This window comes from Cottoperca gobio, chromosome 22, assembly GCF_900634415.1.
Source record: "Cottoperca gobio chromosome 22, fCotGob3.1, whole genome shotgun sequence".
Classification (NCBI taxonomy): domain Eukaryota; kingdom Metazoa; phylum Chordata; class Actinopteri; order Perciformes; family Bovichtidae; genus Cottoperca; species Cottoperca gobio.
Window position 1 is genome coordinate 18,151,974 of NC_041376.1, and position 15,657 is coordinate 18,167,630.

General features: G+C 38.8%; 1 protein-coding gene across 3 annotated transcripts in view; it reads left to right on the plus strand.

Annotated features, from left to right (window-relative positions):
* Positions 1–15,657, plus strand: part of lrfn5a (leucine rich repeat and fibronectin type III domain containing 5a) — a 123,309-nt gene that overhangs the window by 105,405 nt on the left and 2,247 nt on the right. For all 3 annotated transcript variants that reach the window (XM_029461045.1, XM_029461046.1, XM_029461047.1), the window contains one exon: positions 14,820–15,093. In XM_029461045.1, coding sequence (XP_029316905.1) covers positions 14,820–15,093 — 274 coding nt within the window. The remainder of the gene's footprint in view (positions 1–14,819; positions 15,094–15,657) is intronic.

Sequence of the window (15,657 nt, forward strand, 5' to 3'; positions counted from 1 at the left end):
GCTGTTGTAACGCCATTAATCCTGTTTAAGTATTGTATTTATATTCCAGAGGCGTGTCTGCTGCCCAGCCGGTCACACAGCAAATCCCCTCACAACAGCAAACTCAGCAATTCTATCTCGGCCTGTCACCAGAACGACTTCTGTTGGACAATATATTGTCCCAGAAATAATTGTGATATTATTGTCATTTTAAGACCATTTTATGCCACTGATATAATGCTAATATAATTGCATAATAATGCTAGTACACCCTTTTTAAACATCCTAAATTAATAAAACATACATAAGACTAGAAAGGTGCACTCAGTAGAGTCGCAGGGCTGGAGATGAACTTTTATTCAACATAGTCACAGAATCTGTCTTTATAATCATTTTAACCATCCTGAAGTGAACGTTACCCGTCCTAAAATCTAAATATTGTTTCTCTACTTTATCCGTAGTTTTTAGTTATAGTAGCTTAATAACTCCATAATAATGTTGTACTGTAATGTAACGCAGGATACATATTAGGAAACGTTTATTCTGGCATCATGGCTGAAATGTTAGTGACACTCTTGTGAAAACAAACACAAATGTAAACACAGCGATAATGTGGAAATAATCAAGGTCATGTCCACATATATGATAAGTGGATAACGTAAATATTGTGACAGACCTGATTCTGGTTTTATTTAACATGTAAATAATGAATACCTTAATATAATGATGATTTGTATCTGACTGATTGAACCCTGGGGTATCAACAACAAGCAACTGCATATTTCTGATTCTCAGATTATTCTCTTCATGTAGAACTAAAATCAACATCTTGTGATCTTGTTTAAACAACAGCCTGTACTTCAATTTATAAAAAACTAACAGTTCAGTCCAAAGAGCTTTAGATTAAGTTAGAGATTTAGTTTTTCTGCATCATGTTGGTGATATTTTAACAAAAGAACATTTGATCTCTTAGGACATTTTCCAGCAAATGACTTGCTCAGCCCTCCACTGTGGTCATGGGAAAGTTAAAGTGTAGGTTTTTTTGTCAGCGGACTCTTCAGTAACCTTTCTGTCAAACCATAATTCAGTTCAATTAGCTTGTTTTGTAGTTTTGTCTCCGTGGTGACAATCCCAAACACTCCACTTGTGTATTCATTGTACCTGACATTGTACAGACTTATAGGCTTTGTTACAGGCTACCAAAAAGACACTTGTTTTTCTCATTGCATGGACGGACCTTGGGTGTCTATTTGTCTCTTGTCCTTTTCCTTCTCGAATGCAGACTGTAAGGACCTAAAGTGAGTCATCCTTTACGTAAGCCTCAGCTGTTAACCCCTTATTGCAGGGTCAGGTCAAGGGAGGGCTGATGTCGCCGCAATAATGGGCTGACCTTTTACACATGACCTATCGCGGCGGAGCAGCACATGCACTTTTACACCTCGCTGGTTTTATTGAACAATCCACAGACGCGTCGATGATGATAATAAAACTCACAGACAGCTTCGTCAATGACGACGGTAAAACTGCCACAGAGTACAACGTGCTTTTATTCAGACGTGGAGCCTGTTATTGCACTTTATTAAGGGTTTGGATGAATGCAAGTCATTGTGGGATTATAGAAAGAATGAATTCACAATTCACAACTGGCCCCTAGCCTCCCGTCACTCTGTAAAAGCGGGCCCCCAGGCAAAGCAAGTTGAGTGTCGGTGCCTTAGATTCATGTTGCGACCCCTTGTGACCGTCCAGACAACCCAAGTTAGGAACCACAGGTTTACATGGATAAGAAATGCTGAAGACTTTATTTATGACTACGTTGGCTTAAAAGTTGTCCAATTTAAACATGTTGCATCTAAAGTCTTGGATACTCTTAAGGATGTGCTAGACTAGTATGTAATAACAATAAGAGAAACAATAAAAGCAAATGTAAATGATAAAGAGTTAAATACATGTTATAGAAGTATTAAATACTTGTGTGTAAATGGCTTTTATAATTGTTCTGTATATAAAAATGTAAAATGTGCACAATAATATCTCTGGCTCTGACTAAGATATGTTGTCCCTTATGGGGACCCTGATGACAAAATAAAATCCCATGTTGGAGTTACTTTACATTACAGGTCATTTAGCAGACGCTCTTATCCAGAGCGACTTACAGTGAACTAAGTACAGGGACAGTCTCCCTGGAGCAGCTCAGGGTTAAGTACTTTACTCAGGGCACAACTCACAGCCTGCTGGTGTTCTGTTTGGAAGATGTACCACTCGACCACAGGCCTTCACCACCCTTCATCTTGTACCTCTCGGAGTGTAGAGATGAGGACCGTCGGGAGCAGACTGTTTCATAAGGAAGAAGAAACCAGGCTGTGCTTTGAAAGTGAATCAAAAAGATAGTATGTTATGTTTGCCATTCATAAACAACTAGTGTAGACAGGGGGTTGATTTAAGGCTGAGGTACTGTAGAATAATGTCACTGTAATTCAAGCCTGCAGACATGGGCTCAGAAATGTCTACTGAAGGTGAGGCTGTATTGTCTTTTATGGGACACAAGCTCCACGTTGACTTACTTAAGAACACTCACACATAACCTATTCTCACACTATCTAAAGTCCCACACTGCTCGCCCGGTGTGTTGTGTTGTTTTGTCTCCATGTTCATTCAGCAGTGGTTTTCCACTCCAGCAGATCCATCAAGCTACAGGGGCCGGTTGCCATTTGCCCAAATACTACACATCAAGCAAATTGTGTGGCAAGCTTCTTTATGAGGCCACACAACAGGGGATGGGGGATGAATCCAGGCATTTAAAAAGACAAACTCTCCCCCCCTCTCTCCCTAGCAGGAAGTCGTTTATCCTTGCCTATGGTCCCTGCGGCCCAGGTATAACACCTTGCTCAGCTGTGCTTAAGGGCGTGAAAACAACCAGCTTTATCCAGCCATAATGTTCCAATTCTGTTTTTATAGGACCATAAACATATCGCGGGCTTAACCGAACGGTGTTAGTGTTGTAAGTAGTCAGAGAGGTTTTAAACAGCGACAAGTTATATTGAGGGAACTAGCACAGCAGTAAGGATGATTCTGAAGGGAAGGTGGGGCAGAAAAAAGGGATTAAAGGAGGCAAGGAAGTAAGGAGGATAAGAAGGAGACTAATAGAACATAAAGAAGATTTATATGATTCTGTTCAAACAGATGGAGGAACTGAAAGTGAAGGAGCAAAGGAAAAAAAATGGAAGAGGAATGATAAAAACGATAAAGAACATATAGCAGAAAGAGGTTGTCAGGAAGGAATGAAGGAAATAATGAGAGTGGCAGGGAGTATGTGGAAAAGGACCAAAGAAGAAGACGGATAAATGGATACGGATAAAAAAAGAGATTGGAGGAAAGTTCAGAATGAGGGATATAATGAAAGAAGAAGATGAAGGGTGATAGTTAGATGAAGGGTGTGAAGAAGAAAGAATGAAGAGATGAAAGGGAAAGAAAAAGAAAAAAGAGGGAAAGACGAAGAGAAAGGTGTTGAAAAAGGGAGGGGTGGAAAGAAGGAATAGAAAATGAAATAGAAAGAACAGGGGTAAAACATGTAATGGAGATTAAAAACAACAGACTAAAAAGCAGTGAGGGAAGAAACAGCCGTGTGGAGGGAGAAAGTGACCACAGCATTAGAGAGAGATGTAGATGACTCAGCTAAAGTGGAGGAGTGGAGCTGAGCTGGACAGATGGAGGTCTACACCCAGCTACAGATGGTGCTGAAACGGTTTCCACACATCTGGAACAGCTGTGGTTGCACAGCACTTTGACATGTACTCTGCTGTGCTCGTTTGGTCTGAGCTCAGCAGTAATGAGAGCTTGCTAAGGGTGGAGCCTTTTTTCCTTTAGTGTTGGAAATAAGAAATTGACAAAAAGCTGGTCGTCTTTATGCAATAGAACATCACAGATTAGTCATCAGCATTAATTCTGTTGATGATAACTAGGACTAAATATGTTGGTCAACAACCTTTGTTTTCCATGATTAAGACGAACGATGACGTGACGGCAAGTATGATGAAAAAGAGGCAAAGAAATATTATAGTTATTATAGTGCGCGTTTGTTTAGTTTCTATTCGGCAGTTTGATTTCCTGTGGCATACTACAGGACAACAATGGCAGCACATATTATATTTGGGTCCATTTTCATTACAATGAGGCAAACAAATTATAATATAAATGCATTGCTTTACAGTTTTACTAGGTTTACTTTAATTACCTATTTAAGTAAAGTTTACTACTTTAATTTCTGTTGACCAAAAGGCCAGTTTGTCACGTACTACAAGCGCCCAAAAAAATGAGTTTTAAAAGGTTTTAGTGTCTGTAAAGATCTCGTTTTATAATAGTCTAAAGACAGTAGTGGCCAGTAGTTGAACAGTGTAGGTTTAAAATATATATCCATGTCTGGATGTATTCCTTAAATTGATACCACCGGACCACGAGACCAGACACTTCCTGCAAAGCTGCTAATCATTGCACCTGTGTGTTTCCTCAGATAATGGTAAGATGATATGTTATATGAAGTAAGTTTGAATAAAATGACACAATTTTTGTTTTTTTTATTTGGAAGGCATACCACCAGACCACTAGACCACCACCCTTATTTACAGCAATATTTACACACAGCAGCTAAACTTTCAAGCTATTTTTCTTCTCAGTTATTTTAGTGTCAGGATGATTACGAGGAAAGCAGGTGGCGATAATTACAGTTTTTAAATAATGCTCCTCCACTCTGGCATTTAAAGAAAGTGTGCTTTTTTAAGAACTGCAATATTATGACTGTAATTAATTACTATTTTCTTGAACTGATCCTCGGTGTGAAATATATTATCCTTATCTTCTAATAACTTGTTACCACCAGTGGGAACTGTTCCACTTCATTAACACAACTGTGGACTCATTGCTTTGTCACTAGCTAGGTGGCTAATATTAGCTTCTTCTGACTCTGAACAGGGTTTAATGAATACAAATGGATGGGGAAGTGTTAGCAAAGCCCACCTGGCCTGGGCTCAAAATCCCCATTCCACCTCTGACTACAAGCTGTGTGGGTGCTTGTTAGCCATTAGCTCTGGCATCAGGGGCATTATGCATGGTAAGAAGGGAGATAAGAAGTTAGCTTCTGCAATGTTTCTGTCTGCCTGAGAGCCTCAGACCTATTAACATGGCAGGGTGCCATCTGCTGTGTAAGCCACATTAGCTTGGAGGTCAACAGTAATGGGGCAGGAGTCGAACTACTATTAATCCTCATCTCTTTGCTTAGAAACCAGTTATTCCTAAAGTGGTTTAATGTGTCTTAGAGGGTGGTGTAGTGTTGTTGTTTGCTTAATTGTTAGAAAATTAACAAGGAAAAAATGATGTTGAATAGTAAAGAAATTAATCGTGTTGCCATTTAGTCTGCACCAGCAAGGATCAATGGAAGATTAGATCTCATCAGAGTTTAACAAAACTAGGTTTACATTAAGTAAATTAAACAAAGTGTGTTGCACAATTAAAATTGAATCTACATTTAGTTAATGCCAAGTGTATTGATGTAAACCAACAGTGCTGTGAGAACCATGTATGTGTAATCAGGATGTATCAGATTATAACACATCAGGGTCAGGACCTGGTTCATAGGCAGTAAGAGGGGAGGTCCATTAACTTCCGGCTGCTCTGTAGTACGTCCGGAACAAAACGTTACATTGTTTACTAGCTAGCTTAAAAGTATGTTAGTTAGCCTGCCGTTACTCACGATGGATCGGCAGAGAAGATCGGATTTCTCCTTCTTTGAGAAAAACTTGTTGGCCAAATTATTAGAGCAATATGTTTTAAATGGACAACAACACAGTAAGGAACTTCATTATTTTTAAAAGTTAAACCTCCTGAAGTGTAGGAGAAAAGTTAACACTGGATCACATTTTAAATTGGTGTTTAAAGTTTTGGCGCAACAGAATTAAATGTAATTTAGTTTTAGAGTAAAAACTAAACTGACTTTTAAAGAGAGGTTTAAATGTAATCTTTCTTTATTTTAAGATAGTTTTAAAGTTTTGTTCAACATGATTTAATCTGATTTAAAAAAAATCCTTGCTAGTGCAACCCAGCCTTACGTTACGTTTTATATAATAGCAAAAAGAAGCATGTGAGGATTGCACATGTTTAAAAAGTGCAATGTAAAGAAAAGTTTTTTAGAACACATAACTGCTTCTGCATGCTATTTTGTTGGCTTATCTGACAGTTTTCCATGTTTCAGGCTATTTAATTTAGACTAGCTTGCATTGTGGCAGCATGGGGAGGCTTTAGCCAGAAGCACTGAATACCATATTCTGAAATAATTGGACAACCTACTTTTAGATATCTGTGACCCACATTTTGGTCTCATCCCTGTTTGAGCAAAACTACTGTGCACTTTTATAATGTTTTATAATGTTTTTATCTGTTCAAACACTTCTAATGGAAGTGTGTATACTACAGGAGCCCACTGATATTTGCACCCGGTTACTCTCTTTTACTTTTTACCAATAACATAACAGCTGAAACATCTCATCTTTATCATCGGGGTTTGGTGTGTGATATTATTTTATAACAGAAGCAGATGTTAGAATGTAATGAAAGTGTTGCTTTAAGTTTTGTATTTTGGGGAGAAACAACCTCCATCCCCACAATGTCCATTTAGTAGTTGTTCTCTTATAAAATACACATTTTTACATATTATTTATAACAACTCTCTTGTATTTGCAGTCAGAACTCTTGTATAACTCTTGTTTACATTCGTAGGGAAACGAGAGCAAATATGGCCGATTAGCTTAACTTAGCTTAGACTGAATGACCAAAACTGAGTCTGCATGAAGTAAATGGGCCCAGTCAAGAAAATAGTTAGGGACATAACCCCCGATTTGTTTGCACAGATTACACAAATCAGATATTATGTATCAATTATTGAGATTTAGACGTGCTGGTGGATTTTGTTACCTGTCAATAAAGCCAGGCTAGCTGTTTCCCTTTGTTTCCAGTCTTTATGCTAAGCTAAGCTAATTATCTGCTTTTGGTAGCTTCATATTAACCGTGCACACATAGGAAGGTAACAATTTCCACAACTCACTTTCAACAAGAAAGTAAATACAGGTGCTTCCCAAAATGTCAAACTATTACTTTAAGTGAGTCAAAAACATACAGTAGAGCTGTCGATCTGAGTCTTGGTCTGAAACCAAGTGTAATGCAAGTTATTTATGAAATATGTTTGACAACAAGCTTTTTTTCCTTGAGTAAGTCGAGACGATGGCGAGACGCTACCAACGTCATTAGACACTAACCGTGACTATATCAGCAAGCAATATTGTTGACACACACACACACACACACACACACACACACACACACACACACACACTCAGAATGTGTCTGTGCTTGCATCCTTTCTAAATTTAAAATAGCTGACAAAATCAACTGCTAGTTATTAGGTGTGAGTCTCTCACAAAACTCAAAAACTTTACAAAATACACAAAATGAAATTCAGATCACCAACATTTTCTTTCGAAACTGGACAGCTTCCACTCCACTTATGAAACTCAAAAACAATGTCTCCCTGCAGCTCCAGGAAACCACTAATGAGCTAGCCCAGAGCAGTGAACATCATTGAAAAACATTGTAAGTTTCGGTCACACGTGGTCTCACTGGGCTCTGCTGCTCGGGGGGCCACTCAGTGTAGCTGAGTTATTAGAAGCCCCGGCCCCTTATCGCGCGGCTCCAGCTCGACCTGGAAGCCCCTCCGACTTATGTGTTGAATCATTGCTTAGAATGCCTCCTGAAATAATGCGTGTGTGTGGCCTGCAGGCTTTGTCCAATATTTAATCAAGTGAAAACAGAACAATCTGGTATCATAGTTCACTGTTCTGTGCATGGAGGCAATCATTTGTCTTGAGTCAAAAAGATGAGAGCGAGTAATGGACATCACATTGTCCTCCTGGCTTTGTCTCCGGCTGGAGTGAGGAAAGCTAGAGTTGATTAACACGCACTCAAGCACATGCGCACTCGCATCCGTGCACGTGCATACACACTAAGGTTTACCAGCATGCAGTGCTGTATCGTGGTGAATGTTGGCAGAGAGCCAGACAGTGACAGCCACTTGGAAGAGGAGGCTGCCGTGGCAGAAGAAGATTACTGTAATGGAACTCACACACGTGCATGTACACACACGCACACACACACACACACACACACACACACACACACACACATATATATACTTCAGACACATATAGACATGAGAACACAAATGCATACTCATAGAGACACACAGACACTTTCTCTCATGTAATGAAAAAGTAATGAAACCCAGAAACACACACACACACACACACACACACACACACACACAGGCGCCCTGGGCTGAGGGTTTGGCAGAGCAGAGTAGATAGATTAGTGTAATAGTCTCGTCCAAGGCAATCATCTGCCCACTGTAGGGCTTCAAATACTGGCAGCAAGATCCAGCTCAGACACAAAGAAATTAGCCACAATGAATGAGTCAGTTTGTATGAGTTCACAATGCTAACGGCTCGCACAGTCAAGAAATAATCCCATGCTAGATAAAAAGAGAAATCTGCTGATTTGCATGAAAATGTATTTTGTGAACTCAGCATGCAGGGGAACAGGGTCTAAACACGCCAAACACATTATCAATATCGCCATTGTTCCTTGTATCTATGAATAATAAATGATGACAGCTCGGCTTACATGTCCACAATGAAAACCAACTTTGCAATGTGAGTGTCATTGGTCAGAGCGTCCGGTTGGATGGATTTTGTTTAGAAACTCATTTGGGCTGTGTCCAGGAGGAGTCATGCAGCTAATGGTTTCTTGGCAGCGAAGGATTGTGAGGTGGAGAAAAGAGAGAAGTCATTCATTACTGTGGATACATGGCAAAGCAGCAAACAAACCCTCAAGCAAAGGTGCATAATTGCTGCCCATTCAACGAAAACACATTCCGTGTTGTTGCAATTAAACACAGTTTTGTTTTTTAACTTGCCTTTTTACTGTTTTGCACGATTGTCTGCCTTGACTGTAAACTAATACAGATAACGTAAGATTGATAGAACAAACATATTTGTCTAATGTAGACACATGCCTAAACATACCAAATATATTTAAGGCATTACATTTGCTATAATATTCCCATCGTGATTTTGAGCACATACAATGGGTTTAAAGGAGACATCTGTATCTGCAACAAGCTCCCCTTCCTACGTTACATGCAGGCTCATAAGAAAATGCCGCCCCCCTTCTGATTATCTCCACCCAAAGCTTGAAAACTACCTTTGCAAGCCAATCAGGGCAGACTGGGGTTTTTTTTCAAGAGAGTGGGGCTTAAAGAGACAGAGTGTGAATACAGGTTTATTCAGACAGACTGTACGAGAAAAATAATGTGCTTCTAAATATTAAAGCATGTAAACATGTTCTAGTAGAAACCCAAAATACAAGTATGAACCTGAAAATAATGATGCTTCTCTTTTTTCAATAGCAGTAAATAAAACGTTCTGTTGTGGTTAGGGTGAGTTAACGATATGTTGATCATATTATATCAGTATATAATTACAGGGAGGTCAATGTGTACAGCCACAGAGGCCCCACAGATAATGAGCAAAGAATTGTCTGTTTGTCAAAGAAGCGACTGCAGCAGTCAAAAATAGAGAGTAGGCGTAGAATTCATAACACATACACATCGATCGACACAAACCTTTGAACGTTCAATACTGTGGCGGCCAGCTTCCTGCTGTGAAACTAAATGCCTCGATGTCACTTACATCTGTCACCCATTTGTATGTTTTGACCACAGTACAAAATAAGTGGAAGTAGTCAACATGACATCACCAATTGTGGACTACGGTTTTGAAGTTTCACATGTTGGCCGTGGCCATCTTGGTTTTTTAGAAGTGACACAAGAGTGTGGAGACGAGTACAACCCAAGCAATATTTTTTAGACGACCAAAATGTTAGAATTAACTTTCGTGAAGGGCAAACACACAGTGAAAGGGATAAACATGCAAGCTGAAAGCATGGACAACGCTGTGGTAGCGACCTGTCAATCACAAGGTCGCCCCACCCTGAAGCATACCCTGCTTTATCGTCTATTTTACTAAATAAACATCAGGCTCTATTAAAGAAGACTTGAATATATCATTTTAGACCAGGGGTGGGGAACCTTTTTCGTATTAAGAGCCATTTTCTTTTTTACAACATCCTTCGAGGGCCATACTAATTATTGAACTCATAACCTCTGCAAACATTTTTAAGACACAGCCCATTCATTTCACTTTTCTTTCATGCTATGCAAAAAAGCAACTTTTTTATCCATGTATCTTTCTGTTTCATCAGAAATCAGAAATCCTTTATTAGTCCCACAACGGGGACATTTATCTTGTCACAGCAAAAGAACATATGAAGTAAAAAGGCAGTAAACAATAATTAAATAGAATAAAAAATTATATAAGTTCCAAGTGGTTGATAGAAAATAAAGTGAATATTGCACATGGCAGTGATAATTGCACAAATTATATAAAGTGAGTATTGCACATGGCAGTGATAATTGCACAAATTATAAAAAGTGAGTATTGTAAATAGCAGTGATAATTGCATAGCAGTGGTGCAATAGTCTGTTCTTGGTGTGGTAGTCTACCTCTCTATCTTTCCATGTTTGTATGTTCCGCTCTGCAGAGAGCTGCTTGTTGGGCCAAACTCCGCCAAAGAGCGTTAACTTTATCCAAACGCACTCGTCCTTTCAGCTCGTGCAGTTCGGCATGTCTCGTGCAGTAATGATGCTCGAGAGCCTTTTTCATCACCGCAAGCGCGTCCGCACAAACTAGGCACACTGGACTTTTACTTCCCCAAAGAAATAATCGTTCGTCCATTTCTCCTGGAAAGTGCGACATTCCGCATCCACCTTTCTCTTGTTTACACTCGCCATGCTGCGTTCACTGATGTCAAAGACAGTCTTGTTTAATGTTGAAGTTTGACATGACTCGTCTTGTGTTCAAAGACCCTGACCTTGGCCAGGAAAAGCAGTCAGTCGCTCGTTTTATTCTATTGCTGTCTAGATTTTTTGGGGTTTCTTTCTAGTGGATTTTTTTGCGTGTGTTTATGAATTACCTCGAGGGCCGGATCAAATGGTCTCGTGGGCCGTATATGGCCCGGAGGCCGGAGGTTCCCCACCCCTGTTTTAGACCATAAACTCAATGGAAAAAGGTTTACTGAGGTAATAAATCAAGTGAGAAGTTCATTTTCTCATAGACTTCTATACAACCTGACTTCTGTTTGCTACCAGTGAAGTAGCCTCATGATGACCTTTTAAAAGAATAGAAATAAAAGACACTTCCACATTGCATGATGACACAATGAGACAACTTGTTGCTGAAGAGAGAATTGTTTTCCATATTTAGGGATCCATTCAGGGTCAAGAGATGATCCAAAAACCCACTGAATCTAAAAGTTTACACTCTCTCTGTACTAGACACAAATATGAATTCATATACCAGAGACATCATTTTACACAAAGATATTAATGCTTTTGCTGGCTAATGTGACACCCAACCGCACACACTTTCATGCACACAAACAAAGCCACAGCAATAATAGAGGAATGAATATCTGTCTGTGTATGTATGTGTATACAAATGTTTGTATCAGAGCGTATAGTTGCCAGTGACTTTTGCTCCAATCATTAACCTAACAAACTTCAATGTCACTTTATGTATCCCAACACCGGAATAATGGCATTGTGAATATGTGAAGGACCAAGGTTCACCACCCTAGTGATGAAAACATAAAGAGGAGCAAAGAGGAGAACACTCATGGTCCGCCAGCGTTCAGATGGTCCGATTAGTATTCATGGGGTCATATAGAGGCTCACCCACACACAATCTACAGCCTTGTGCTGTTATTCCACTGAGGGCACATTAATGGCCTAGCTCTTAATATCAACCATTAAAGCTCACCATGTCTCCTAACCTTCCCTTAACTCGAGCTTTAAACCAGATGCTTAACCTGGCCAAAACAGCCCTTTGCTCCTCAGTGCACACAAGGCTGCGAGCTGTGAACTAGCCACCCTCTTTGCTTTTAATGAGGAATTTCATTAGCATTTTAATGAGCAAATCCAGGAAAGCTGACAAGGCCTTTAAAGGAAACTGAAGGACAAATGTGCAAATCCTCTAGTCAATGTCACAAGTGTTCAGTGAAGGATTACCAACTCCACTCAAAGTGGTAAAGTACCTTTGTGTCAAATAGAATATCTTATTCAACGTAAGGTGAAAATTATTTCCCTCGTATGTTTTATTGTGAAACCTGAAGACGAAAGCACAGGCATCTCCCCATCATCTAATTGTTCTCTTCTTCTGAATGATGACTTCTTGAGGATTTATTCTTTATCATTTTCATTCTAAATGTCTCTGTTGAGTATTTTATTTATATATATATATATATATATACATATTAGGGCTGTCAAGCGATTACATTTTTTATCTAATTAATTACAAGCTTTATGATTAATTAATCTAAATGAATCGCATATAGCAATATTTGCTGTGAGAAGCATTTCAAAATATTCAAATGAATTTGGAAAATGAGTGAATCAATGAGTAGCATTATAAACTTAAAGATCAACATGTCTTTTATTTCAATACGCATTCTCCAATATCTTGTTTTACACAATTATCTTAGACAACACAGACCTACAGTTTGATATAAGGTGCAATTTAAAATCTGGCCTAACATCTTTCATTGCACAATAAACAATATCTTTAAAAGTTGTGTCATTGACGCCATCTGTAAAGCCTCCGTTAGCCCCCTGTCCTCTACCACCTGCAGTCCATTGCAATACATTTCCTGATGGAGTTGTTAATGTGTCTCAGGTAGACCGACTCATGCTGCGTCTGAACGCCTGATCGAGAGATGACAAGACGGGTGGTGCTAGCTAGCTCCGAGCTAGCTGCTAAGTGCTTTGCGTTGAGGTGATATATATATATATATTTCAGCTTGAAGTTCTCCGATGGTGCGAAAATAATTTTCTGCAGGAATCGCACAGAACGGAGCATCAACATTTACATCCGGGAATTTATTAAATGTATAAATGTAAATATAAATATATATATATATATACATATATTAATATTATATATATATATATATATATATATATATATATATATTCTGGAGAAAGGTGTTATAGATATTTAGTAGCAAAGCAGAAGGTATTATATATATATATATATATATATATATATATATATATATATATATAGCGCCTTGAGATTGCTTTTAGCTTTGAAAGGCGCTTTATGAATACAATTTATTATTGTTATTATTATTATTATTATTATTATTATTATTATTATTATTATTATTATTATTATTATTATTATGTAGGTTGTACAAAAAGTATATTTGCTATTATCTCATGCTGAAGTCCTTAATTGCGTCCTCAACCGTTTTCAGAGAGTTGTTTAAAGCTGCTATTATCATCATTTTGGATCACATGATTTATTGTTCGAGAAAGGCGTCACTTGTATGACGAACCCTCAGAGAATCATCACCCGACTTAGCTGTTCGCTGCAGGCAGCTGTTTTCATCACACAAGTTCTGAAAGCCGACTGTACTCTACTTGCTCAGCTAGACCAGCTAGACGACTATCTGCTGAAAACAGTGGAGCGTTTAGCAGTAACGAGCCAGATATTTCCTTCGGGAGATGGTGGAGACCAAAACAGAGCTAAAAGGTGAAATATTGGGCATTCATTAGCAGGACACAAACACGTCTCTAAATGAATGCTGATAATGCTACATATCCTAGCTGAGGGTGTAAATAAGCAACTGTTTGCTAACATGTTCACCATATCAACTGAAAAGGTCAGAGTGTGTAAGTTTTTTTGTCGCCCCCAAGATGCTTAAATAATGTGAGTGTTAATGTTTCTTTAGGGCAAATGACGATGAAGGAGAAGGTAGGTTGTCAGATGGAAATTTTCCAGAACATACTGATACAAGTGCAAATTCTTGACACCAGCACCACTTCAATGCCTTTTGTTGGATTATGTAAATTCATTTGGTTTGAGGAACTCCAAAAGCTGTTACATACACATGACATGTGAATATACATATTGGTCTAACAAAGTGGGATTCCAAATCCTAACCTTACCCCTGCATTATGATCATTGTACAATGTTCTTACTCAAAGTGCGTCTAGTCTGTTGATGTTCTCAGAGATGAAACATCCGTATTTCCTGCCTCTGTCCACCAAAACAACATTTCTGAAAACATGTAACCACCACATTATCTCTATTCCTTGGCTGCAGCACTCTATAATCCCCTTCCATATGCATGCTCGGCAATATTTAGGGCCACAAGTAGGGGTATTATGATTTGTATTGAGTATGTGTTCAGTATATCCAGATCGCCAAGAAAACAATACTACTGAACTGGAAAGCTGGGAAAATATAGGTATCCTTCACAACAGATATCAATGGAACAACAATCTACTTTCTTTATCAATATATTGATGACCCACGCGTTTTGACTCAAATGTAAGCAGGTACCTGAAGTAACATGTTTATGTATGTGGGAGTGTGTGTGAGTGTATATGAGCAGAAATAATAAATAATACTAAACCCATCCTGCAAAGCTCGCCTGAAATGCGTCCCTGTTACTTATCAGTGACCTTTTTATGTTTTGTTTATCTGTCTTTTATTTGTTAGTATGTCTAAATTGTCTACATGTGTGTGCACGGATTGGGGAAAAAAGGTGAAAACATAATGATAATAATTAAACATCTGTATTTCCTGTCTCTCCCTCTCTACTCTCTGACCCTGCTGCAGAATGATCCCCCCATCGAGCAAAAACTTCCTGGTCAACAACCTGGCAGCAGGGACCCAGTACGACCTCTGCGTGCTGGCCATCTACGATGACATCATCACCTCGCTTACAGCAACGCGCGTGGTTGGTTGTGTGCAGTTCACCACCGAGTCGGAGTACATGAGGTGTCATTTTATGCAGTCTCAGTTCCTCGGCGGGACTATGATCATCATAATCGGAGGGATAATAGTGGCCTCGGTGCTCGTTTTCATCATCATCCTGATGATTCGGTACAAGGTGGGTCTCTGTCTATCTCGCTTAATACACTCTGCCCAGAAAAGAGAGCTTTTCATTATGTGGGGAGATTGGCACTGCTCACATGGTGGCCATGTGCTCGCCTGGTCTACTTGGTCATTATTCTTTATCATCTTCTTACTATGAGTAATTATCATTTTTATCACTCCAAATTTTTATTTTTTTTGTGTCATTTCATTGTGGGGAAGAGCTTCCATACCTGCTAATGTAATGAGTTGAAAGTTTCCAGAGTAAGCTCACACTACAAGTTAGAAATGTTCAGTATGCTCAGTGAAAAGAAATGAAAGCTTCTGCACTCTAGTATCATGAATTCAAAATGGCTTCTCAGTAATATCTGTTCAATGCTTTTATTCCAAACCGATACGACATGTAAGATTCTTTTCTAAATTAGATGTAAGGCAGACTTTTATAAATATGTAACATGGTGTACTTCATGCATCAGATTTGGGTGGTATAAACAATATTAACACCAACTGCAGTAAAACATGTCGTCAATAAAAACATTTTAAACTACTGATATTGTATATAAAAAAAACCAAATACATC